Here is a 27,070-nt window from a genome sequence, read left to right on the forward strand (position 1 = left end):
TGTGTGTGTGTGTTTGTGTGTATGTGAATGTTCATTGTGTACCCTCTCTTTGTGCAAATCGATTACATGGTTTTGTCTGACTTCAAAAGCACAAGGTCACAAGACAAACATTTTATACATTCTCATGAATGGTTTATCTACAATACAGTTCCTAATACAGAACAATCCTTCTTTATTGCTGAATCTGGTGGTATCAAAAGGTTGCTTTCCACTTTGCTTTGCACTACGTTGCTCCAAATTCAGTTCTTTATGACTTTTGAGTAGAAAACTCAACACCACAGATGACAGGTTGCAGAAGAGATCCATTATTATTAACTCCTTTCCCGATCGCATTGCAGCATATGCTTCTCCCCTCTCCCTCCTCCATGAATGCAGAGTTGATTTGGTGAAGGCTAAAGTGACATTGGAAGGGATGGCTAAATTTGGCCAAAGGGACTGAGGTGGAATTTCACAAGTTACCCTCCCCCACTCCCCACTGGATAATTATGTTTTGCAATAGATCAAAATTGTATTTGAAAATTAGAGCCGACTTTCCCTTGGGACAAGGAGATTGTATGTGTAGAAGATGTTTCTTATTTTTTTTCTTTATATGATTTTTTTTTGACTCAGGAAATACAGGACCTCATGTTACATAAGTTCTCAAATTATGTGTTTGGAGCATATGTTCAGAAATATTAACACAGCAATGAAGTCCAAAATGGTGATCTAAAAAGCAAATGCCTTGTGGACATGGGAGGATGCACTGTACATGCAGACAAAAAAATGTGCCTTTTTAGAAAAAAAAAACCTCAAAACAATCCACCTTGGATTTTGGAAGTCAAACAAAACTTTCTTTTAGCAAAGGGCCCACTACTGAATGCATACTGCAAAGTCAAACACAGACATTGCCTAAAAGTGTCATTTTAAAAAGAAAAAAAGAAGGATCTAAATTTTTCCCAGCAACAATCTCAGTCATGCATATCCAGTAACAAGAGAGCTATCACAGGAGCCTATTCGGGACAATTATAAAATAAATCAGTCTTGGGTGGCTGCTGATAGACTCACTTGGTCAGACACAGACAGGCCATCTTGATTTAGAAATGTACTAATGAGCTCTGAAAATTAAAAAAAAAAAGGTGGGTGGGGAGAACGGAGAGAAGAAAGGAGAGACTAGAATGGAAGGAGGACCTGAAGATCTATTTATCTATGGGTAGTAAAATGAAGGCAGCTGTGAAGCATGCTGTGTGGCTCTTCCCTATCGATGGCCTCTGTTACAGGCTACCAGGGCAGCTCAGCTCCTTGAAGAACTTCCCCTGGTCTAAGAGACCCTGGAGAAGAGAAACTCACTAGCTTGGTTACAGGCAAGAGGAGAGAAGACTGTTTCTCTAATTCCATTCCCTAAAGTTGTCTTGGAGGATGTGCCTACCCACTACAATGGCCATTGGAGGGAGAAATGAGACCAACTTGGTGCAAGTGACCATGGAAAACCATTCCTTATCATATCACAACGATAACAGCAATGAAAAAAAAATAAACACACCAACAAAAAATGATAGGGGAAAACCTGTGCAACAAATTCTTGCAGCTAGGCAACAGTGCTACTCGCCAACCTGCCTTCCTAAAGCCTAACAAGTGTAAGCACATGCCAGCACAAATAGAGTTATTGTTACCTCTGTGGCAAAGAAAAAAAAATTTTAGTGCATGTTTAGCCTTTAAATTCATTCGCCATCTTCGAGATGGCAAAAATTTCACTTGCTGGTATCTGGTATCTAGAAGAAACTTTGAGACAGGGTTACTTGGCAATCCATGATTGCTTTCATCAGAGAAAGTTTGTGTGAGTTAACACTCAATTATCTACAGTAGAGTGGGGGAAGGGGGACCGAGGACACCATGCAAGTGACAAGTTCTGCATTTTAAACTTTAAAATCTTTTTTGTCCTTAGTGAATTTATATTTCATATATATATATTTGATGTGATACTATCCACGCAAGATAATACAACACTTTTTTATATTAGCAAACATTACAAGACTTTAATATTCTTGAATGTTTTCTCTTTTATACTTCTAAAGAGATCAAAATAAATTAAACGTTTTGTACATAATTACATATGAAGAAGTTAACTTATTTTATCTTTTTAGTTTAGTACAAAGATATCTGCAAGATAGTTGCCGAAACACACCTTATTTATAATTTCTTCTTTCTATACTAAAGTCAAAGGCGATTTGTTAGCCTTTGTCCTTCGGCACATTTCTGACAAAGAAAGCTGCTAAGTTCTAATTGGAAGGTGCTATTTGGAAAGTTTTCGTACCTCAACACGTTTTCCTAAAACAATGGGATCTAAAGATGGCTTCAATTGGTAACAGATCCACGTTGGTAAGATTGATGACACATTAAAACAGTGAAAACAATTCTCTGTCACACTATGTAAAATTGTCTAAAAGAACCCAGAGGGCAGATTTAAAAAAAATTGCTACTTCAGCTCAATGTAAAAATACAAAGCCACATTTACGCAGAAAGCACTTATCCAGTAAGCCAAAAAAAAAAGAAAAAAAAAAGAAAAAAAAGTTTTAAAATGGGTTTTTCCATCAAACCAAAGGCAGTAATCCCAAAGTCCTTCTGAGCTAAAAATTTAGTGGTAAAGGAAACACGTTTCACATTTTATTCCCTGGCCAATTGTGACTGCTTCGAAAAGTCATCATCATCATCATCATCACCACAATAACAGAAACAGTTCCAATCTGATGAGCATCACCCTCGCTTCTCTGCACATTTTTAGTGGACACTGAGGAAAATGTATACATCTCTAGTAAAGTCCATGGAAGCCAAAGGGACAAAACTACATGTTGTAGGCCACATAAATTGGATCTAGCTGGTCTGCCAAAAATCCATCTCGTAGGTGCATACGCTGCTTTTCTCCACGGGAGTTGATAGGAATGACACCAATGTCCACCACCACCACCACGCCTACAATCAGGTAATGTTCCTCTAGAACCACATTCGTGACTAAGGGAACCAGGTCTAAGGCTTCTTGTTCTGAGCCATCCAACTCAACCACGACGACCAGTAAGTTTGTCCAAGTAAACACGGCACTAGGAGGAAAGAAGACAAATCATTAGTGTGGTAGACAAGAGTGGGTTAAAAAATATACATATTATATAAATATACAATAAATATATACCTTTTATTTTTGTTTTTTGTCACTGACATTTCCTGTTATACCACCCCCACCTCTCTCCACTGAACCCTCCCTAGTAACAAAATAAATAGTTAAGTACAACCAACAAAGAGACCACATCTGATAGCATTTATGACATTTCTCCCACATACTTTATCTTCCCACTCCCCTCCCCCATGCTTCTAAAAGGAGGAAAATCTGCTCCGTCATCTGTTCTCCCAGACTAAGATTAGTTACTGTAATTAATCCAAGTTCTGCTGCCTTTTAATGGTCTTTTAAATTATGTGATGGTAGTAACATTTTTCTCCTTGTTCTGCATTCTTCACTTTCCAATTCATGTCTTCCTGTGTTTCCATAAATTCTTCATCTATACACACACACACACACACACACACATACACACACACACACACACACACACACATACACACACATGTTTTTAGTGAGGCAATTGGGGTTAAGCAACTTGCCCAGAGTCACACAGCTAGGAAGTATTATGTGTCTGAGGCTGGATTTGAACTCAGGTCCTCCTGACTCCAGGGCCAGGGCTCTATCCACTGTGCCACCCAGCTGCCCCCTATAAATTCCTCATATTTAAAATTTTTCTTATAGCAGAGTTAACATTTCATTAACATTCATATGCCACAGTTTGTTCAGCCATTTACTTCCCAATCCATGGGCACCTTTTTTTTTTTTTGCTACAACTAAAGAAAAACTGTTATGAATACTCTGTCTTTGACTTCCTTGATGAGTATAGATGCCAGTATTAGGTCACTGGATCAAAGAGTATGAACAATTGAGCAATTTTATTTTAGTTTTTGGCATAAATCAAAGGTAATTTACACTAGCAGTGGGGGAGATCAAGAAATGCTTCACATAGCTCTTGAGGTGACTTTTGCAGGAAATAAGCCAAAATAAGCCAAGCTGGTCATCTGGCAAAAAACATGAAATCCATTATCCAGCTTGGTGGTCTTCTACAGCCACAAGCCTGTGAGCACACAGACTTGCCTCCTTGCCACACAATGAGGCATCAGAACAGGGTTTTTTTTTTTTTGTTTTTTTTTTATTAGGCAATACTAATAACAATACCCTGTATTTAAGTAGCACTTAGAGATGTAATGTGGCATAGTGTGACCCTGGGCAAGTCACTTAACCTTTATGAGCTTCAGGCAGTTAATTTTTTAGGATCAAGCTAAAGACTGGTTTCGTTTTTCTTTTGTGGAAAGAATTCTCACATTAAATCTAACTCTACAAGACTTCCTAGCCTGTTGTCTACAGGCCTCCAATGGATCTGGATAGACTTCAGGGGATCTATGTATTTGAATGTGAAAAAAAAATTACATCTTTATTTTATATATGTGTGTGTCTATATGTCTGTATTTAGTTAACATTTATGCAGTGATTTAAGGTTTGCAATTGTTCAGTCCTGTCTGACTCTCCATGACCCCATTTGGGGTTTTCTTGGCAAAGATACTGGAGTGGTTTACCATTTCCTTCTCCAGATCATTTTACGGATGAGGAATTGAGGCAAACAGGGTGAAGTGAGTTTCCCAGGGTCACATAGCTAGTAAGGGTCTAAGGTCACATTTGAACTCAGGAAGATGAATCTCCCTAACTTCACGCCATGAACTTTATCCACGGGCACCACCCAGCTGTCCCTAATGTTTGCAAAGAACTTTACAAATATCTGGTTTGATTCTCACAACAGCCCTGGGAAGTAGGTGCTGTTGTTATCCTGAGTTTACAGATGAAAAACATGAGGCAAATAGAGGTTAAGTGACTTGCCCAGGGTTGCACAGATAGTTTCTGAGGCAGGATTTGAACTCAGGTCTTCTTGACTCCAGGTCCAGCATTCTATTCAGGGTACCACCTAGCTATCTGGTTTCCTTTATAACTCTATTTATTTTACAAATTTCAAAACATTGTTATTCTGAGAAAAAGTCCATAGGCTTCAACAGACTTTTAAAGGGGACCTGGTCCTCCCAAAAGTTTAAGGACCTCTTCTATAGAGCAATTTTACAAAGCACTTCCACACTATCTCACTTGAGTTTCACGGCAGTGTGAACACTGTTATTACCACTTTATAGAAAAAAAGGGTTTGAGAGAAAAGACCAGAGACTTGTTCAAAGTCCCATTGATCTTCAGGTTCAGAGTCAGGTCCCTCCTGATTATGTGCCCACTATATCACTTCTACCTGAAGGTCTTCAAACAATGGCTGGGGGACCACTTATCTGGGAGGCTCCAGAGGGGGCTCCTGCTCAGATGGAAATGGCGCCTGAGAACCTTTACAACTACTATGACAGTGGTAATGTCCAAAATGGTGGAGCAGTCCAGAGGACTCCTATAAAACCTGAATTCACTTGGATCTGGGCCATCTGAGTCAAAAAAAAGCTGACTCAGCCCTATGTTTCCTTCTCAAATGAGATCATCTTGCAAAGTACAGCTTGAGAAAATCAAATTACTAAACCCTGAAATGTAGAAATTTATAATGTGCATTATTAATTATCTTCTCTCTCTCTTTTTTTCCCCCAAGCAATATAAAACTTAGTCATAAAAATCTGCTCCAGGTTAATGCTTTGCTGACTTAGTTTTAAGGAAGATGGATATCTTGTTCTGCGTTTTAACAGGGGAAAATGCTCTGGTTAAGCAACATTCTCTAAAGCAGTGCTTTTTAAACTGTGGGTCATGACCCCATATGGGGTGGAGAAAAATATGGCAACAGTAAAAGTTTTCTGAATGCACAATGACCAAAAACTAATTCAAAATCAAAGGCATAATGAATCAGAGGCAGTTCTGGCAGCTCTTGCCCATACTCCATCATGCAACTTCATTGCAGCATTAGTTTTTTTTTTTATTAAACATTTATAAATTTATCTATTTTTAGTATTCAACATTCACTTCCACAAGATTTTGAGTTCCAGATTTTCTCCCCATCTCACCCCTCTCCCAACTCCAAGATGGCGTGCATTCTGAATACCCCTTCCCCTAATCTGCCCTCCCTTCTATAACCACCCTCCCTTCTTTTATCTCCTTCCCCTTCTATTTTCCTGTAGGGCAGGACAGATGTCTATACCCCATTGCCTTTATATCTTATTTCCTAGTTGCATGTGAAAACAATTTTTAACATTTGTTTTTAAAACTTTGGGTTCCAAATTTTCTCCCTTTCTCCCTCCCCACTCACCCTCATTGAGAAGGCAAGCAACTTGATACAGGTTATTCTTGTATAGTCATGCAAAACACTTCCATAGTAGTCATGTCGTGAAAAACAAACTATATTTCCCTTCATCCTATCCCACCCTCCCCCCACCCCCCTTTATTTTATTCTTTCTTTTAACCCTGTCTTTCCTCAGAAGTGTTTGCTTCTGATTACCTCCTCCCTCAATCTGCCATCCCTTTTATCATCCCCCACCCCCAACTCTTATCCTTTTCCCTATCTTCCTGTAGGGTAAGATAGATTTCCATACCAAATTGAGTGTGTATGTTATTCCCTCCTTAAGCCAAATCAGATGAGAATAAGATTCACTCATTCCCTCTCACCTTCCCCCACTTCTCCTCCACTGTAAAAAGCCTTTTCTTGTCTGTTTTATGTGAGATAATTTACCCCATTCTACCTCTCTCTTTCTCCTTCTCCCAGTACAATCCTCTCTCACCCCTTAATTTTATTTTTTTGATATCATTCCTTCATATTCAACTCACCCTGTTCCATCTATCTAGCTATCTATCTATCTATCCAATTTTTTTCCCTTAATGTAGTAGCTGCTAAATCTTGTGTTATCCTGATTGTGTTTCCATAATACTTGAATTGTTTCTTTCTGGCTGCTTACAATATTTGGCTTGAATTTGGCTACAATATTCTAAGCAGTTTTCATTTGAGGATCTCTTTCATGAGGTGATGGTGGATTCTTTCAATTTCTATTTTGCCTTCTGGTTCTAGAATATCAAGGCAGTTTTCCTTGATAATTTCTTGAAAGATCATGTCCAGGATCTTTTTTTGATCATGGCTTTCAGGTAGTCCGATAATTTTTAAATGATCTCTCCTGGACTTATTTTCCAGGTCAGCTGTTTTTCCAATAAGATATTTCACATTGTCTTCTATTTTTTTATTCTTTTGGTTTTGTTTTACAATTTCTTGATTTCTCATAAAGTCATTAGCTTCTAATTGCTCCATTCTTATTTATTTATTTAGGCAATTGGGGTTAAGTGACTTGCCCAGGATCACACAGCTAGTAAGTGTCAAGTGTTTGGTCTGAGGCCAGATCTGAACTCAGGTCCTCCTGACTTCAAGGTCAGTGCTCTATCCACTGTGCCACATAGCTGCTCCTCCATTCTAATTTTTAAGGAAGTATTTTCTTCAGTGAGCTTTTGGACTTCCTTTTCCATTTGGCCAATTCTGCTTTTTAAGGCATTCTCCTCATTGACTTTTTTTTTTCATTGGCTTTTTGGACCTCTTTTGACATTTGGATTAGTCTATTTTTTTAAGGTGTTATTTTCTTCAGTATTTTTTTGGGGGGGTCTCCTTTAGCAAGCTGTTGGCCTGTTTTTCATCATTTTCTTGCATCACTCTCATTTCTCTTCCCAATTTTTCCTCTCCTTCTCTTACTTGCTTCTCAAGATCCTTTTTGAGTTCTTCCATAGCCTGGGATTGATTCATATTTTTCTTGAAGGTTTTGGATGTAGGAGCTTTGACTTTGTTGTCTTCTTTTGATTGTATGTTTTGATCTTCTTTGTCACCAAAGTAAGATTTTATGGTCTGACTTTTTTTGCACTGTTTATTTATTTTCCCAGCCAATTACTTGAGTTTTAGACTCTTTGTTAAGGTAGGGGTCTGTTTCCAGTGTGGAGAATGTACTGTCCCAAGGTCAGGGGTTTTGTGCAGCTGTTTTCAGAGATATTTCTAGGGACCTGTAAATTTTCATTTCTTCCAAGGTGCTGTGATCAAGGGCCAGGTGTTTACTCTTTTCCTGGCCTGGACTCTGGTCTATGAGTGACCACAAGCACTCTTTTCTGCCTTGGAACTCTGAGGACTCCCTCTCCACTGCTGCCACAAGCTCCATGCCAGGGCTCCTCCTTGCCCTAGGAACACCACCCAGAACTGTGGCCCAGATCCCAGCACAGGAAAAGCAAGAGAATGCTGCCTCAGACCAGCAAAGAGATACCTGCAATCCCCCTCTGATCAGCCACTTGATTCCCCATCAGTTTGTGGGCTGAAAGCTCTGGAAGCAGCCACCAACCTGAGGTTGCACAGGGACCGGGGCTGGGACTGAGCTTCTCTCTCACCTGGGTCAGACAGAACTGTCCCATTGACCTTCTAAGTTATCTTTTGGTGTTTGTGGGTTGAGAAATCCTGAAACCACCACAGCTGTCTATGATTCAGTCCCCTAAGGGCTGCTCCAGGTTTGATGAGGCCTGGTCTTTGGCCCACGCTGCACTGCCCTCTTCTCCCAGTCCAGTGCAATTGACCTTTCCAATCAACCATCCAGGTTGTCTTGGGCTGGAAATTTGTTTCACTGTCTTTTTGTGGGTTCTGCTGCTCTAGAATTTGTTTATAGCCATTTTTTTTTACTGGTATTTGGAGAGGTTTGGGGGGGAGCTTAAGCAAGTCACTGCTTTTACTCCACCATCTTGGCTCTGTCCCTCGAAGCATTGGTTCTGAATGCAACTGGCACTTTGAATGCTCTCAGGCCATTTAACTCCAACTGAAGCTACCCAAATTAAAAGCGGTCACAAGGGGGAAAAGTTTGAGAAGCCCTGCTCTAAAGTATGGCCCCAAAAGGAGAGTCACTAGATGAAAGGGTCTTCTAATTCTTTATCATTACAACTGAAAAGTTAGCAGACTGCACAAAATTTGCAAGTAAATGAGGACACAAAAGGGTATTACTTAATTTTAGGAGTAAAATAATCACAAATATCCATGTTATGGAGATGTAGAGTGGTGTAGTGGGATGGATAACTGGCTCATGAATCAAGATAACCTGGGTTCAAGAGAACCTGCTTCTGACCTATACTGGCTTCTATTCTGTGTTTCAGGAAACCCTAAGACTCTTAAGTTTTAGAGAGGGTACTGAGTATCATCAGTTGAGGGATTTTTTCCTCCTAGGAACAACAGAACATTGTCTAGTCCCTACGAAACTTATACAGAAACTATCCCTTAAGATCAGAAAGCACTTTTAAAACGTTCCCTACCTCTCAGGATTGTTGGCTGATGTGAGGGTCAAGTGAGATAACTTTGCAAACCTTAAATTTCTACATTAAAAACTAGCTCTCCTTAGTTATCACTATTAGCCTGAATAATTAACACAAATGAGGCTGTTACATATAGGCTCATATATTCCTCTTGGCACCACTGCCTCTAAGCAGAAATGAAAGGGATGAGCACAGTGCGGCCTAAAGTCTACATACATAGGAGATGGATGGGAAATAAGGACAGAGCTTTCTCATTGGCAGATGATGGCCCTAACTGCATGGTCAGGTATTTGATGTTCATGGGGTAACCAAGTACACTAGCAATGAACCAGCATTTTTTTAGCACCTACTATGTGCTAAGCATCTTGCAAAGCCCTGAGAATACAAAGACAAAAGCCAACAGTCCCTCTCCCAACGAGCTACATTTTAAATGGTGGAGCAATATGCGTGCATGAGTGTGTGTGTGTATGTGTGTGTGCTCGCGCACGCATACACACAAAAACATATATACGAGGCAACCTAGGTGGAGAAAAGCACTAGCAGCTGGGGGTGGGGATGGTGTGTTGACCTTAAAGGTCTCATTTTCAAAGGGGTGGAAAGATGGGAGAGAAAGAAAACACATTTCTCATAATCTGTTTATTGACTGACAGTCTTAAAGAAGACCAGGTATTCATTTATACCTGGGCTTTTTTGTTTTGGTGAGGCATTCAGAGTTAAGTGACTTGCCCAGGGTCACACAGCTAGTAAGTATCAAGTGTCTGCGGCCAGATTTGAAAGCAGGCGCTCTTGACTCTAGCGCCAGTTCTCTATTCACTATGCCACCTAGCTGCCCCATACCTGGGTTTTTCATGAAGCCAGAGGGGGTTCCTACTCAGACAAAAATGGCACCTGAGAACCTTTCCAACTGCTATGACAGTGGTAATGTTCAAAATGGTGGAGCAGTCCAGAGGACTCCTATAAAACCTGAATTCACTTGGATCTGGGCCACCTGAGTCCAAAATAAAAAAAGGAAACTTAGCCCTATGTTTCCTTCCCAAATGAGATCATCCTGCAAAGTACAGCTTGAGAAAATCAAATTACCAATCTCTCTGCTTCTCGGCCATATCTTTACAAGCAAAGGAAAAAGGGAAACTGACAAAATTATACAAATTTAAAAAAAAATATGATTATGAAAAAGGGATTTGATTGGCTGGAACCATTCTCTGGTTTGTTTTATAAAAGCCTGAGGCCCTCCCTGTCTTCCCCACCCAGTCTCTTGCCAGTATAATAACCTTCCCTTTACACTGTATATCTCTTGAATGTACATAGTAATTTGAATATTGTCTCTCCCACTAGAATGTAAGCTCCTTGATGACAGGGATCAAGGTGTGTCTCCAACACTTAGCATTAGGAGTAACTCCCAGTAAGTGTTTAATATTCATTATTTGTATTAATAATTATTAATAACATAATTAATATCAATAAATAATATTGTTGACTTATGATACATTGAAGGTGTGTGCTCAGAGGTGAGCTGGGTATGTCAGGGATAGTTTAGATTTCTCAACTCAAGTCATCAATTGCAAAGGTTGTTGATCCTTCATTTTTAAAAAGGATCAACATATCATGAGGGTGATGTCCTGAAGTGTGTGTGAATTTTGACCTCAGAGACAAAGACCTAGTTAGAAGGGGCAAGAAGGGGTTAGGGTTCAGTTTGCTGGGGTTTTCCCAGTTATTGGCCGGGGGTGGAGGGGGAAAGAAGAAAGCCTCTTCTCCTACTCTGCCCCTCAAGGCCTCAGATTTATTCTGAAAAGAGATCAGGATGAATCTTGAATCTTTTTCAAACTCCTAGAACCTTATGTTCGTGGCATGTATCTACACTCTCCCAAAGATGAATCTCTGTAGGTCAATGGACACTCCACCAGTAACAATCAGTTATTTCTACACTTAACCTTAGAAATCGTTGGATAGAATTCGATTAACTTGACCGTAGGGGTGCCCTATACCAGACAGGCAGAGCCTCATGGAGGAATTAGGTGCTGTTGTAAAAACTGGATAGAAACATATGGAGGATGATAATATATTCAAGTTGAAAAAGTTTTCTTAGAAACAAAAAAGGAAACTAGTGACTAGACTGACCTTTAATGTTTTTGTTTGTTTGTTTGTTTGTTTTAAAAGAAAACAAGAGAACCTGAACCTGGCAGGGAGGTGAGGGAGGGAGGGAGGAGAATCCCCTTCGTAGGGTTTTCCTTTTTAGATGAGTGGGCTTACACAGTTTACTCTTCAAACTCTAGCTTTGCCAAACACATACTTGGTGACTGAATTGTGAATGGCGATGAACACAAGCATACCCGCTACAAATGTATGGGCTCAAAAGAAGCAGTTACTACTCCTCGGTGCCGATGTCCTCAAGAGTAAGAAATGACTTTCTCAGGGATGTCAGAGTTTTCCCATTAGGAGTTTGTTTTTCCCTACACCTCCCTACAAGGAGGTGTCTGTGCTTTGGAGGCCAAACTTATTAAATCCCTGCCCCAGGTGAGAGGCTTGGTGTCCCTGCTCCCACCAATCAGTCAGTCAACGAGCATTTATTAAGAGTTTACTCCATGCCAGGCCTGGTGCTAAGCATGGAGGCTGCAAAGAAAGGCAAAAACATGGTCCTTGATCTTAAGGGACTCACGGAAAGAACAAGCAAAAGCCAGGTACGTACAAGAAATATGCAAGGGAGTTGGCAGGGAACTTTGGAGGGATGGCATGACCGTGAAGGGAGACTAGGCTTTCCTAGTCTGGCAAAAGTGAGACTCCCTCAGACGCTTGATACTCACTAGCTGTGTGATCCTAGGCAAGTCACTTAACCCCAACTGCCTCGCCAAAAAAAAAAAAAAAAAAAAGTGAGATTCTTGTTTGAGGAAGAGCAAGGAGGTCAGCGTCACTGGATTCTAACACATGTAGAGGAGAGTGCCATAGAGGAAGACTGGAACAAGAAGAAGAGGCCAGGTTGGGAAGGGCCTTAAAAGCCAAACAGAGTATTTTACATTTGATCTTGGAGCTAATACCAAACGATCTAGGGGGAGGGGGAGGGGGAGGAGGAAATCCCTAATTAAATTGAATCCCCCATTTAATCATCAGGCTCTAATATGATGTCCCTGGGCTGGAAAAGTTAGCTGCATGGGGAAATCCACCAAACTTGGCTGACTTAGCTCTTAACCTCCGGGATACTACTTAATCACATTGGTGAGCACGGAGTACAGATGCAAATATTAAAAAAGCAGCTGCTCAATCATCCACCGTGGCTATTACCATTTATGAAGTGCCACTAGCACACAGGGCACTCCTGATCAAATGGACTAGAGATAGACCAAAGCCCCAGCCTTTGGGGAAGGTAAATATTTAAAGCACTTAACTGGGCCAAGGCTCCATTATGGACTTGTAACCTGTTAAGCTGCTTTACTGCACACACAACAACAGGGAGCATCTGAAATAGGTATTTGTTTTTTCCATTTGTTTGTTTGTTTGTTTTTTGGCAGGGAATAAGGGGGTCCTTGGTCAAATTCACCTAACTCTTCCTTTGCAATTACCTCCAGCAAAATTTTGACATCATGTTCTCTCCTTCCCCACATTCAACATTTTCCCACATAACGTAAAAGACCCCAGGTGACAGCTCATATATATTTTTAAAAATCCTCTTTATCATGTTTTCCTAAAGCCAAAAACCTCCCTCCAAAACCTAACAAAACTTGGCCTCCTGGAAGACATTACCAAGAAGTTTTCACTGTAATAAAAATAAAATTAGTTCCAGGTAAAACATAATATATTAACTTTGAGCTGGGAATGCTTTTTTACTGTTAAGTTATTAACCCCAAGAAAAATAAAGGTTTATAAATGAAGGCCCAGCAAGACTTCCCCAGTCATTGTATTAAGGCTCACTTCCACCAGTGTTTTACAACGGCAGAGTACTTTTGCTGCGGCCATTTGGAAAACTGCTCATAATCACTAATGATTGGAGAAAAGGCAATGAAAACAATTCTCAGGGATCACCTTATATTCATCAAATTGGCAGAGATAGCAAAGGGTAGAAAAATTCAGCATCCGTGGGGTGTTAGGAAAACAAAGATGCTAAATCACAGAGAGGGAAAACTATGAATTGGTCCAACAGTTATGGAAAATAATTAGAAATCATCAAAGGAATGTTACCAAATTGTTAATGCCCTTTGATCCCAGGTCCCACTATTGGATTAATATCCCAGTTTATCAACGAAAGAGGACCCTGATGTACCAAAATATTAATAAGCAGCGATATTTGTAATAGCAAAGGTGTGAAAACAAACCAGGAGCCCAGCGATTGAGGAATGGTTGAAATTGTGGCCTGTGAATGTCATGAGATTCAAGGTGCTCCAAAAGTTTGTAATAACTTAAAACTGCTCTAAGTCTTTTGGGACACCCTGTATTACTGCGTTGTAAAGAATAAGGAAGAGGCAAGATTCAGAGATGCATGGTAAGACGTGAATGAACTGACACTGAATGAAGAAACTAGAACCAAGAAAACATTTACCATGATGGAAATGAAGAGAACTTAAAAAAAAAAAAGCTTTAGGTTCAATAGAATGGATAGTGTTGGCTCCAGATTATTAAAGTTAAGGCACCCATCCTTTCTGCCCAAAGTAAAAAATGAAAACGAAAAATGGCATTGACTGTTAGTTGAATAATTCATTGTTGGATGACTTTCCTTAACTGTTTTTTTTTTTTTTAATGGACCTGTATTTTCTTTAGTGCAGGGAAAACCAAAGAAGTTTGGTGAGGAAATTCTAACCATTTGGTGAGGACTTTCTTTCATTAAACAAGGCAGATCACCTGCCTCTTTACAATTTATAGCCTCACAGAGCTACCTGGGGGAACACTGAGGGATCAAGTGACTTACCCAGGATCGTGTGTGTGTGTTTGGTGTGTGAGAAGCTGGACAGGAACCTAGGCCTTTCTGACTCCTAAGGTCAGCTCTACACTACGCTGTCCCTCTGGAGTTTGTGCCATAGTGCTGACCTTGAATGGATCCATACTGAGGTCACTGCTCGGTCCCCTACCCAACTCCAATCTAATAGCTTTTCCCAAGAAGATAAGCAGAGGCTTGTTTCTTGGGAATAACATCATCTGGTATCTATATGGTGGCTTGAGGATTTGCATTTTCTCATTTGATCATCCTAACAACCCTATGAAGTTGGTAATGCCATCCTTATTTTACATTTGAGGATATTGAGACACAGGGAGTTTCAATTGCCTAGGGTCACACGCTTTGTGTGAGTGTCTGAGGAGGGACTGGAATCCGGTGCTCCCTTTTCTGTGAAGAGAAGAAACTCTGCCTCTCTCTATGTAGGGATGAGTAGTCTGGTGTGCAGGAACATTCTACCATCTTGGGGGAAAAATTGTTTTTGTTGTAGTTCATAACAATGCAAGCTCCAAACTCCACAGTTTCCTACTTACCATTCTGTGACACTCTTATGGGCTCTGATTACTGATGTCTCAATATCGATTGGATGATACCTCATTCCCCGCAACTCCATAGCTTCATCTAATGCACCCACAACGTAGAGGGCATCGTGGCGCTCTGTTTTATGAACCAAGAAGAGAAAAGAAGTAGATGTATGTCATCAGGATTACACAGTCCAATTTGCTTCTTTTTTCTATTGTTTTTAAATTTTTATTTTTTAAGGAATAAAACAAGCATTTCCATAATGTAGCGTATTAAAAAAAAAGATGATTGAACATGAAACTGCAAATCTACTATGCACAACTTGCTATTCCTTTCAAATATACATTATTGTGTAAATTTCCCCACCCCCCGCTCTACCAGTAGCTACCATTAGACACAAATAGGTGTATATATGTAAAATTATTCTACACATATTTCTATTTATCAGTTCTTTCTTTAGATGCAGGTAAAATCTTTCTTCATATGTCCTTTAGAGTTAATTTGGATAAAATGTTGCTTTCTCCAATAAAAAGCAAACAACCTCGAGTTGGGATTCGTAATAGGAGAGGGCTTTTACAAGGCACAGGAAAGCAACAGGAATGATAAAAGAACAACAGATTTAAAAGGATCATAGACCTGGAGTAGAAAAGGCCCTTCGAGGTCACTGCATCTAAACTTTTCACTTTATACGAAGATGACGAGGGCCAGAGAGATGTGACCTGCTCAAGGTCACACAGCTAATCAATGGCAGAATCAGGATTTGAAAGCAGGTCCCCTGATTCCAAATCTAATGCTCTATGCTATAAAATCCTTTCATTGAAGATGCCTTGAATTGGTCAGGCTTTGTACTACCACTACTTTCAGTATCTTAGAGAATCTCCCCCCTCCCCCCAAGAATGCTGGTCTTTACTCAGGTCAGATTTCCTCTTATGATTTCAGGGCTGAGAGAGGAAGGATCATATTTATTTTTTTCTGCACCAGTTACTACACACTACCAAACCCCTGATGGGTGCTTAGCATGCTTTTTTTTTTCCCTCGCCTCCTCCTTCTTCTTCTTCTGATGATGAGTCCAAGGAACCTCAGTGATTTATTTGGCTTAAGACCAATTAAAATTAAACATTTTTTCACATGAGGAAATGGAGGCTGAAAAAAAGAGCAGGTGACTTCAAAGTCACAGGGCTGGTTAATGACAGGGTCAGGACAATGAAGTAGGTCTCCTGATTTCCTGTCTGGTGATCCACCATGTTGCGCCCAGATTCCATTTAACTCGGGAGATACTGTACTTTGAGGCCTCACATTGAGGGATTTATTCTCAGCCCACTTAGGAATAACAATAAAACAAAGTCCCTTGTGCTTCTTTTAAAGTGAGGAAACCTATACTTGATCTTGTAAGTGCTAAATGAAAGCCTCCCTTTGAAAAATGACCAACTTACAACTAAAATAGAAGAGAAGTACATGCATTTATATAGTTGTCTACTGTGTGCCAGGCACTGGGCTAACCACTTTAAAAAATATTATCTCGTTTGATCTTCACAACAACCCTGCGAGGTAGGTGCTTTTATGATCCCCATTTTACAGTTGAGGAAACTGAGGCAAACAGAAATTAAGTGACTCGCACCAGGATCACACAGCTAGTAGGTATCTGAGGCTGGATTTGAACTAGGGTCTTCCAAACTCCAGGCCCAGAGCTCTATCCATCATGCCACCAGCATCCTCTAGGAAAACAAATCTTTCCTAAGTTGATATATGATAATAAGAATAGAAGACTTCAGACATACATGGTTATTAACATCCTTCTACATTCCTGTGGAGAGGTGGTATAGCCCTGGTATTCTTTGGATATCATGGTAAGGAAGGGGGCTCCTAAAACATAGGCTTAGTGACCTAATATAAAGGAACTGTGTTGGGAAGGCCATTCAGCTTGGAGTCAATGTGAAGTTTCTCAACTCTGTTTCTATTTGTAAATTTGATTTTTTTATAGGAATCCCAAATAACTTGCTGAAACCCAAATAGTTTATGTATCTTCAGAACTCCAAATGTAATTTGTTGGTTGAATCAAGGACTCTGTAACTGTGTTTATTCAGCTCCCATTAAGTTTTTAGTGCCATATTAATGTCTTAATGTCAGGAAACGAAACTAACCACTTTCTCCTAACAGAGATGAAAAAAATATCCAGGTATCACAACTGTTTCAACAGGTTGAGTGATCTGGGTGTTAATGAGACATGTAGATAACTATACGCTCCAGCTCATTTACAAGCCAGAATGGCTCTCTATCTGGCCGATTTGTCTTGCAAAGCGGTCTCTTCTCTCAAAATCACATTTTTCACATTTCTAGAAAAAAAAACAAACTGGGGAAACAGCTCTGGTAAGTCTGATTCTATCCACTAGGGGGCAGTAGGACACCCTCCCTTAAGCCACGGCTGGAAAACAGCGTCTTGTATACCAGAGCAGTCAGATTTTGGGAAGATGGTCATGCCAGGGCTGGGTACGGGACATTTTCCCCACGCGAAGATGACAAACTGAATTACCCTGAGGAAGGAGCAGGGCCAAACAGGACCTCAGCTATTGAACTGTGGGAACCTAAGGGCCAGTTTCTATTTTAGGCAGGCATGGGGTGGGGGGGGGGGGAGAGGTTGGGAAATGGGTCCAGAGTTATCAAGACGGCCATCCACCAGGAACCTTTTTAATAGAGTTTTGGAAACATTCAAGTCCTTAAGCAGATGCTTCTGAGTGCATTAAATAGCTTAAGAGCCCTCATTAGTTTTAAATGGAGTGTGCCTTCTTGTAAACAAGGCTAAGGTCTACACCCAGTGTTGTACTGTAACACCCGTGAGCTCCTAAGTGGGCACAGCTGTCTTCTACAGGAATTCTTCATGTTTTATAGATCTGGTTACTTTTTTTTGTGCTTTCTCAAAGGCCATTTTGCAGTCTATTCATCGTGGGCCACAGGGCAAATGTGCAGTTAGTCTTTGATGCATGGGACCAGCTTTTTTTGGGGGGAGGGGAGCGAGACCAAAGGAAGGTGGGAAAAGTGGGAGTCTGATATACTTGGGACCTAATAAAGGGCCAGCTGCTTGGGAATGTGTCTTTTCTGTTCTGAGGAAGCTGTCTGAACTGGACTCAGAATGAAAATGCTCACCTCCATTGGCATCAGTAAGCTCAGTTCTCCTCAGGAATCCCAAATAGCCTGTTCGAGCCCAAATAGTCTGTGTGTCTCCAAAACTTAATCTTGAATTAAAGTGATCTGACTGAAGGGATTCATCTCCATAAATAGTAAAGTAGCCACTGGCATTGTGAGCGCTGTGAACCCAGATCTGTTTAAGCAAAACACAACAAAACATAAAATTGACCAGAACTTTATTCAATTGACCTAGGCAGGTATTTGATGAGAACTGTCCACTATTTTAAAAAAAAGAATTCTAATTAAATATTTACTTGGATTGAGAAAGTCTGATTCATTAATCTCATTCTAAGTTTTGGGGGATATTATAATATATCAAGCTTTCTGCAATAAAAGTATTGCTCATCGTATTGGCTAAACTCTTCCCCAAAGGTCCCTCCCTACAGGAATTTAAGAAAATATAAGTGGACAAAAGCATATTCAGAGCTATCCTGGTGTGACTGCTAATTTTGTTTTATCAAAGTGGGATTTTTCACTGTATTCAGATCCCTTACATAATTAACTTCTGTATCTACTCGTGGCTGATAATGGAATCATTTTTGCAAGTAGAAACCAATTCTTGATGTAGATTTCTTTGTTATAGATGGTCTCAAGGAGTGTAAATACTTTGGATGGCCTAATAGACCATCCTGCTCCTACCACTCTAACATTCTGTACCCAGGCTTCTCAGTACGGTGGTATATGAAAGAGATTGACTCAGGACTAGATAAGGGAGTAACCCCAGGCTTCCCAGGACACTGAAGAAATCAGACATAGGGGACAGGAGGAATCTTGGGCTCCTGCTCCTGGAGGGTTTACCAGGGTGACCAGAGACTTCCTGTGTATCCCATTGTCACTTTCAAGGGGCTCTCTTTTTCCATTTTTTTTTGCATATGCTTACATGTTATCTCTCCCTATAGAATGTTACCTCCTTAAGGCAGGGGGCTGTTTGTGTCTTGGTATCCTTCCAGCATGTAGCTAGCTTGGTGTCTGACACAAAGTAGGTGCTTAATACATGCTGGTTGATTGATAGCTGGTTACTCCCAAGGCGGGCTCCAGGAACCCCAAGAATTAATCCCAGCTGCAGCAACACGACAAACCGGCTTGCCTCTTTAACCAAGAAAATGTGTTTACTTTGTAAGTGGGGAAGGAGATCGTAGCAGGATCATAGTTTTAGAGCAGGAATGGACCCGAGAGGTCATCTATTCCAACATCCTCATTTTATAAATGAGAAAATGAGGCCTAGAAAGAAGTAATTTGCCCAGGGTCACAGTAAGCAAGTTTCCAAGGAAGGATTGGAACCCACTTCTTCCAGACTCCAAGCTCAGTGCTCTCTCGATTTCCTCACGCTGCTTCTCAAGACAGAAACCAGGCCAACGTTTTTTGGCTCCTGGCACTGAACACCTATACCTCCAAACCCCAAGCAGTGGTCATGCACAACACTGTACCCCATGGTAGGCACTGAAACTTAACTAAGTATTTTTCTTAAGACCTTCCTCTCACCTGAATTCAAATACATGTGCAGGTTCATAAACTCTGCAGAGATCTTCACATATGAATAAAGAATGAGCCAATAAAAGCCCCTTGAGGAACAGGAGTTTAGGAAATGTTATCTGATCATGAATTAAAGGGTTACTACAAGAAAAAAAATGGGTAAAGTAAGACGTTCAAGATTTGTCTCCTCCATGGTTACTTTCCCTAAATAAATTATAAATACTAGCTATTATCCCCCAACATAAACTGCAAATTTTAAAGGACATTTATTTTATGACCTGAAATAAAAACTGTATCATTTGCATTCTAGTTAGTACATTGGCCATCATCTCCTAAGTGATAAATTGTGTCTCAATTCTAAATTGCAGCATCATTATTTTCAGTCACCTTTCTATATCTCTTTTGCATATGAGGAGTTCCCAGTGAGGGCAGGAGACATGAGAATCAAGAGGGAGGGGAACATGTCTAGGGAGACCAGGAATAAAGAGATTCTCTCTCACACACCCCTCCAGTTCCTGTGCATTATTATAGCCAAATGTGTGTTTAAATCATTACGGAATCCCACAAAGAATCTCATGCACTTCCTTAAGGAACTGACATTTTGTTATTCTGAGGAAGAGCTGGAACTCTGTTTCCGACTTATATGTAGCTTTACAGATTCTTCTGTCAAGAATTCCCAATCTGATCAAATCAGACTTCGCAGTGCTTTTCCCAAGCTCCATTTCCTTTGGGGGCTATTTGTTGGCTCAGTCTCTCATTCATTCATAAGGTTCCAATTAGAGATCAAATGCATGTGTGAAAAGGTCCTCCCTGGTTTCAAGGAGAATAGAATATGTGTGTCTAAAGAGGAAAAACTGGTCTTAGATGGAAGGCCTTGCAAAAGACAAATTCTATTACTTACCTCCCCAAGATGAGAGTCTCCCAAGGGTCCTTTTGTTTCTGGATTTGCAATTATGATACGGACTCCAGGGAGGATCTATTGAGAAAGAAGCAAAATCCAATTGATGGGAAGGAAGGAAAGAAGGGGAAAAGAAGGGAAGGAGAGGAGAGGAAGGCCAGCAGGCCAGCAGACATGCAAATAGGTAAAAGATACAAACAGTCAGGAAAACCCACTTATTCTTACACAGATGCTGGATATGCATGTTCTTAGAACTGTCCTTTTTAAGGTTAGTTTTCTTCCTTTTTGGAAGTTGATGAACCTGAGTCCAGAACTATGTCGTATATTTCTCATGATGCATAAAAAATACATTACCTGAAAGATATACTCTTAAATATTTCAATTACAGTGAATGAATAAATAGGCAACCCTCATTTCACATGATCTTGTTATACAAAATTCCAAACTGATCATCAAGAAGTCTGTAATGATAATGAATTATTGCACGTGTTTCTATGCAGTTTATAGACTGCAAAGTGTTTCTTCAACCCTGAGAAGTAGGCAGGATAAACATCATTATCCCCATTTAACAGATGAGGAAACAGATTCAAAGGCTTGTTCATAGTTACGAAAGTTAATAATTATTAGATCCAGGACTCTGTCTTCAGACTCCACGTTTTGTGCTCTTTTCACTATACCATGGTGCTCATTCATTTTATGTAACTGCAGGTCTTAAAAGAAGATCATTTTCAGACTAAAACCCATTATCCCAGGTCCTCTGTTTAATCCTTGAGTATATTTGGGCAAGTGTACACTCTTACACTTAACCTGTGTGGACCTCAGCTGCCTCATCTATAAAATAATTGAGCTGCATTAAGTGGTCACAGATTTCCTCAGCTATACATACTACAATGTAATCCTTTGTTTCAAGTGATGAGATTTGTAGATGAAAGCTGCTTCTGCAATACGTGTTAAGAGTAAAGGGACTGGGGTGGCCAAGATCTGAAGGTGAAGCGTACCCCAGACGTGTGCCAGCGGCTCAGGAGCTAATTGTTTTTTAATGACCAGAAGAGAAATCCGACTTTAGCATTACACTGTAACTCTTCTCTCCAAAGTTAGCACTGATCTTCTATTTGACAAATTCAAAGGCCTTTTCTCAGTTCTCACTCTTCTTGTCCTCTCTGCAGCCTGTGATACTATTGACCGCTCTCTCCTCTTGGATACTCTGTTCTCTAAAGTTTTTAGGGACACCACACACAGTGTTCTGTGCTGGGCCCTCTTCTCCCTCTACATGACTTTTCTTGGTGATCACATCAGCTCTATAAACTCCTAACGGATTTAATTACTATCTCTATGCTAATGATTCTCAGATCTATCTATCCTGCCCCAACCTTTCTGCTGACCTCCAACCTTGCATCTCCAAATAGATGTCCAGTAGCCATCTTAAACTTAACATGTCTGAAATATAACTTATATTCCAGCAACAAGAGGGTCTATCTTCCTTAGTCCTGCCCGCTTCCCTGTTACTATAAAGGGCAACACCATCCTCCTAGTCCCTCAGGCTCGAAACCTACAAGTCATTCCCCCTTTCACCTCTCATATCCAATCTGTTGTCAAGGTCTGTCAACCTCACCTCTGTCACACCTAGATTATTGTAATAGGCTGCTGGTGGGTCTCTTGCCACTCCAATCCATCCTCCATTCAGCCACCAAAGTGATTTTCCTAAAGCCTCCTCCCTCAACCCAACTCAATAACTCTAGTGGTTTCCTATTGCCTCCAAGATCAAATACAAAATGCTCTGTTTGGCATTCAGAGCCCTTCATAACCTAGCCCCCTCTTCTGTTTCCCATTTTCTTACACCCCACTCCCTGAAATGTACTCTTATATCCAGTAACACCGACCTCTTGGCTCTTCTACAAACAAGCCACTCCATCTCTTAGCTCTGGGCTTTTCCTCTGGCTGTCCTCCATGCATAGAATGCCCTCCCTCCTCCACTCTGTCTACTGAACTCCTTGGCTTCCTTTTAAGGTCCAACAAAAATCCCATCTTTACTGGAATCTTTTCCAACCCCTCTTAATTCTAGTGCCTTCTCTCTGTTACTTATTTCCTATTTATCCTATCTATAGCTTGTTAGTATTTATTTCTTTGTGTTGTCTCCCCCATTAGATGGTGAACTCCTCAAGGGCAGGGACTGCCTTTTGCCTCTTTTGTATGCCTAGTACTTAGCACAGTGCCTGGCACATAATAGGTGCTTATTGATTGGTTGATTGAAGTGGAAGGAATATCTATAAAATAGGGACATGATTCCCATTAGGTTAAGCATTTGTATCTGCTATACCCTAACATATTCTGAAGCTAACCACCTCCAGCCAGAAGCATTTTGTCCTTCCTTAAATCACTCATTTGACTCTGCATGACCTTTTCTGTACATTTATCATGCTTTAATTTATGTCACAGTTATTTGTGTACCTATCTCATTAGAACAGAGGGTCATGCATTTGTTTTTATAATTTTTTTCATAACTGTATTTCAATATATTTTTGTAATTACTATATAATTTATTTCATGCATTTAAAAATATTGTTTTGAGAAAGAATTCATAGCACAAAGGAGTCCATGATACAAAAAAAGTTTAAGAACCTCTGCCTTAGAAGAAGTACGTTGGACTTGGAGTCAGGGAGACATGAGTTCAAGTATGGCCTCAGGTACTTATTAGCTGTATGACTCTGGGCAAGTCACTTAACCTCTTTCTGCCTCAGATTACATAATTATAAAATTATAATAATAATGATAATGTCTATATCATAGGATTATTATGAAGATAAAATGAGAGATGACATGTAAAACACTTCGAGTACTTAAAGTAATGTTAGCTATTACTTCTCCTTCTAGAAAGTTCCTTGAATAGAGATTGTTTTTCTTCCTTATATGCTCGTCAACATTTACCCCAGTGCCATGCACATAATAATATTAATGATAATATTAATAGTAGCGTTAAAACACTAACTACTTTTCATATATGTTCTCTCTTTCGGAACAACCCTATAGGTATAGGTATAATTATCCCCATTTTATAGATGAAGAAAGTGAGCATCAGAGGTTAAATGACTTGTTCAAGATCATACAAGGAATAAGTGGCAGAACCAAGTCTTTTGACTCCAAGTCTGGCACTCCATCTCCTACCTCAAGGCCTTAATATTTATTGAATATTCAAAGTAAGAGTGGCTAGTATGTTTGCCTTCACATGTATTACCTCAATGGATCTTTACAACAACTGTGAGGTAGAAGCTGTTGTTGTCCCCCCCTTTTCAACTGTGAAATCAGGGCCTTGCTTAGAGTTACACACAACTTGGAAGTGTCTGAAATAGGATTTAAACTCAGTTCTTCTAAACTCTGGGTCTGGCGCTTTACCCGCTGCACCAAATAGCTGTGTTCTCTCTTTCCCTCTGCCTTTCCATCAAGTTGTGTACTTGGTTTATCAGGGGATTTTTTCTAATGCAGATCTGCTATCTAACCCACTTAGGGAAAGCATATTTCAAGCAAGAGATGCTGGAGCATAACACTGTTGATTAGAAAAGCTCAAATGATGTGACATCTGAGAGGAAGAAAGCAGAGTCTCAGGACACACTCTGCTAAGGTTCTGATAATTCAGAATGAAAGACCAGAGACAGGTGAGAAGACCTTTTGGTACAGAACACAGAACTTCTGGTATAGTTTCCACTTGACAGAGGTCTGAGGTGACGAGGTCAGAGCAAATCACTCTGGCCTTGTCATAGTAAATTAGATATTCATGGTTCAGTATCTAGTGACAAGTAGTAGTTTGTATTGTTGCAGCCAATATGTCAAGAGGAACTCAAAAGCACTGGACTAATGGTGGCTCTTCTAATTCTCATTGTAATTATTACATGAGATTTCATTGGTTAGAGTCTCAACCTGCAAAGGTATTCAGCATTCAGTGACGCTACCTTTTTAGGTATACACCCTCTAACTTGCTATGTGTTACAATATCTTTTAATACTTACTTTTCCTGATTCCATGAGGGGCAAACTGTGGGGAGATCCTCTTTCTACTAGACGAACTCTGCAAACACAGAAACAACAGATATACATGAACATTTCTACCCCTCTATTTTTGCTAAATCCCTTTCCCACTCAGTCCTAGGCTATGTCCCCAGCAGGTTCTCTCAGGAAATGGTCAACTCGATGGTATTAGCAAACCAACAGCAATTCGGGTTAAGAAGAAAAAGAATATGTTCTCCTCAATGTATTTTGGTTGCGCATAGGCAGAGAAGAAGTAGAATATGACCATACCAGAAAGGAGCAAAAGAAAGTAATCAATTAGGCAGTGCCAAATTGACTGTGGGACTTCTGGGTCCTGTTCCGTGGATTGTAGTCCAGGTGCATCCTGCTTTCTGTCTGCATTTGGGTAATGCGTTTAGTCTCCAGAGTAGGAAAAGATTAGACTCATTTAAATCATAAATCTTAACTTAGCAACAATGTTTAATCATCATTGCTAAGGAAATGGACATTGGTACAAATAGAGAACAATGAATGTAGGGTGAAGACAAAAGAGAATGGGAAGTGGCAGTCTGAACAAATGACTAAAATAATAGGGAATGTGGTTTAGTACAAAGAGCAACTAACTTTCCAACTATCATTTGCCGAAAGGGAAGAATTGAATATAAGGCCTAAGGGGTATTGCTCATTGGAAAGCTCATCAGGCTACAAGTATTGGCAAACACACCTGGGGATCATTATCATCATCATCATCCTCATCATCATAATTATCATTATCATCATGATCATAGCTAACATTTATATAACAAGCCTTTGTTGTCATTCTAGGCAGTGGTATGCTGGTAAATATTTAACATCTGGCTTTCCAAAAAAAAAAATTATACAAAAAACAAACTTCAAGCATTACTGACTTTTCCTCCATGACCTTCTTACAAACAAAATAATAAATCACGCCCTGATTTCTAGTATTTGCAGATTTCCTGGGTATAAAAAGGACTGCATGTGCAAGCTGGTTTTAGCTGACTCCAGTCCACCCCTGGTTTCAGATAAAACAAACAGCTCAAGGTACAATTCCTCAACATTCTACCCAGCATGGAAACTATTCTATCATAGTAAACATGGTCACAGAGTCAGTAACAAAACTGAAATAGCAAGAGGTCAGCTACTTCATAAGGTGAAATATCCTTAAAAGAGAATCTTCTAATTCAGACAGTGGATGGTTACCTCAGGCATTTCAGTGTCAACCATCATTGGCTGACTCTGTTACTTTTCTCTCTTACAGTTATTGCTACACACAACGGAACTAAGGCACCATAATGTTGTTCATTCAGGAAGTACCAAAAAAAGACGGGAGCTAAGTAGTTTGCCAAAGAATTATTTAATCTAAATCAAAAGACTTTCGTTGGTTGGCTATGGTTTGGGGGTTTAAATCACATACACACATCCTAATAGGGAGTACATGAGGCTACGTGCTAAAATAGCTGAAACTCCTTCTTTACAGAAAGAGAAAAGGCTACACGACAGAAGAAAGCAGCAGAAGGCTTGTCCAACCTCAGAGCACTAGCAAATGGTAGCAGAGAACAGTCTGGTTGCAGATATCCAGAACAGTGGAAAGAACAACCTATCAAAACAGCCCAGCAGCCTCTATCAGCGCTTCTTAATCTGGTGATAGATTTCAGGGATTCCATGAACTTGTATGGGGGAAAATTACATTTTTATTTCAATTTAATTGGTTTCCTTGGTAATCCTTTATATTTTATTTCATACTAAAAAACCATTGCTCTAAGAAGGGGTCCATAGGCTTCACCAGAATGTCAAAGGAGTTCATGACTTAAAAAAGGTGAAGACCTCTAGTTCAAGGCATCACCCAGTCAATCAGATGGCCTGAGTTTACCTGTAGAGGAAGCAGCAGTGATGGAGAAGGCAGGTTCCAGTTGGGACACAGCCCTATTTTTTATTTTTGGGTGAGGCAATCAGGGTTAAGTGACTTGCCCAGGGTCACACAGCTAGTAAGTGTTACGTGTCTGAGGCCAGATTTGAACTCAGGTCCTTCTGACTCCAAGGCTGTTGCTCTATCTACTGTGCCACCTAGCTGCCCCCCTTATTTTTTTTTAATAAAAATGTGTGTTGCCTTGGTGTCACTTATCCCCTTTCCTTTTCAGTGAGTGGGATTCCATGGAGAACGTACTTCTTTCTCTGTGTATGAGGGAATTTCCTTTGAAATTTATTTTGGTATGTGTTTTCTTTACTATCTTTTGGTGTGATATCCAGTTGTTTGATATCTAGTAATATCCAGTTGGTTTGGTAAAAAAAAAAAATTACACTGGGAATTCATGAGTTATTGCTTAGAGTATTTGATAAATCAAAACATGTCCTTAATCCAGAGTAACTACTGGGGTGAGGCACACATGAAGGTGAGACCTTGGAGCTATACTTGAACTACCTCTACCATATCTTTTAGAACTAAAAGGGCCCTAAGAAACCATCTAGTGCAAATTTTTCATTGTATAGTTGAGGAAACTGACACCCAGGGAATTTGCCCATGGTCTTAGAGATGGTAAATGGTAGGCTTGAGATCTGAACTCAGGTTTGCTGCCTCCAAATCCAGGGCTCACTACACTAGTACTTCTAGCTCCTTCTCAGAGAATTGTTCTAGGGAAAGCACCTTGTAAATCTTAACGTAACATATATGTAAGTTGTTATAGCTCTTCTGTGGATTTGGTGTACCTTGGACTTGATCT

At 40.1% G+C, this 27,070-nt stretch overlaps 1 protein-coding gene across 4 annotated transcripts in view; it reads right to left on the bottom strand.

The window, feature by feature from the left end:
• Positions 1 to 2,724: 2,724 nt before the first annotated feature.
• The window catches only part of DIP2C (disco interacting protein 2 homolog C), a 589,927-nt gene continuing 565,581 nt past the window's right edge, over positions 2,725 to 27,070 (bottom strand). For all 4 annotated transcript variants that reach the window (XM_027841054.1, XM_027841052.1, XM_027841051.1 and 1 more), the window contains 5 exons: positions 24,336 to 24,393; positions 20,338 to 20,412; positions 17,922 to 18,096; positions 14,792 to 14,915; positions 2,725 to 3,071 (listed from right to left, as the gene is read on the bottom strand). In XM_027841054.1, coding sequence (XP_027696855.1) covers positions 2,819 to 3,071; positions 14,792 to 14,915; positions 17,922 to 18,096; positions 20,338 to 20,412; positions 24,336 to 24,393 — 685 coding nt within the window. In that variant the 3' untranslated portion in view covers positions 2,725 to 2,818. The remainder of the gene's footprint in view (positions 3,072 to 14,791; positions 14,916 to 17,921; positions 18,097 to 20,337; positions 20,413 to 24,335; positions 24,394 to 27,070) is intronic.

Source organism: Vombatus ursinus, unplaced genomic scaffold, assembly GCF_900497805.2.
Source record: "Vombatus ursinus unplaced genomic scaffold, bare-nosed wombat genome assembly UNPS02014852.1, whole genome shotgun sequence".
Taxonomy (NCBI): Eukaryota; Metazoa; Chordata; class Mammalia; order Diprotodontia; family Vombatidae; genus Vombatus; species Vombatus ursinus.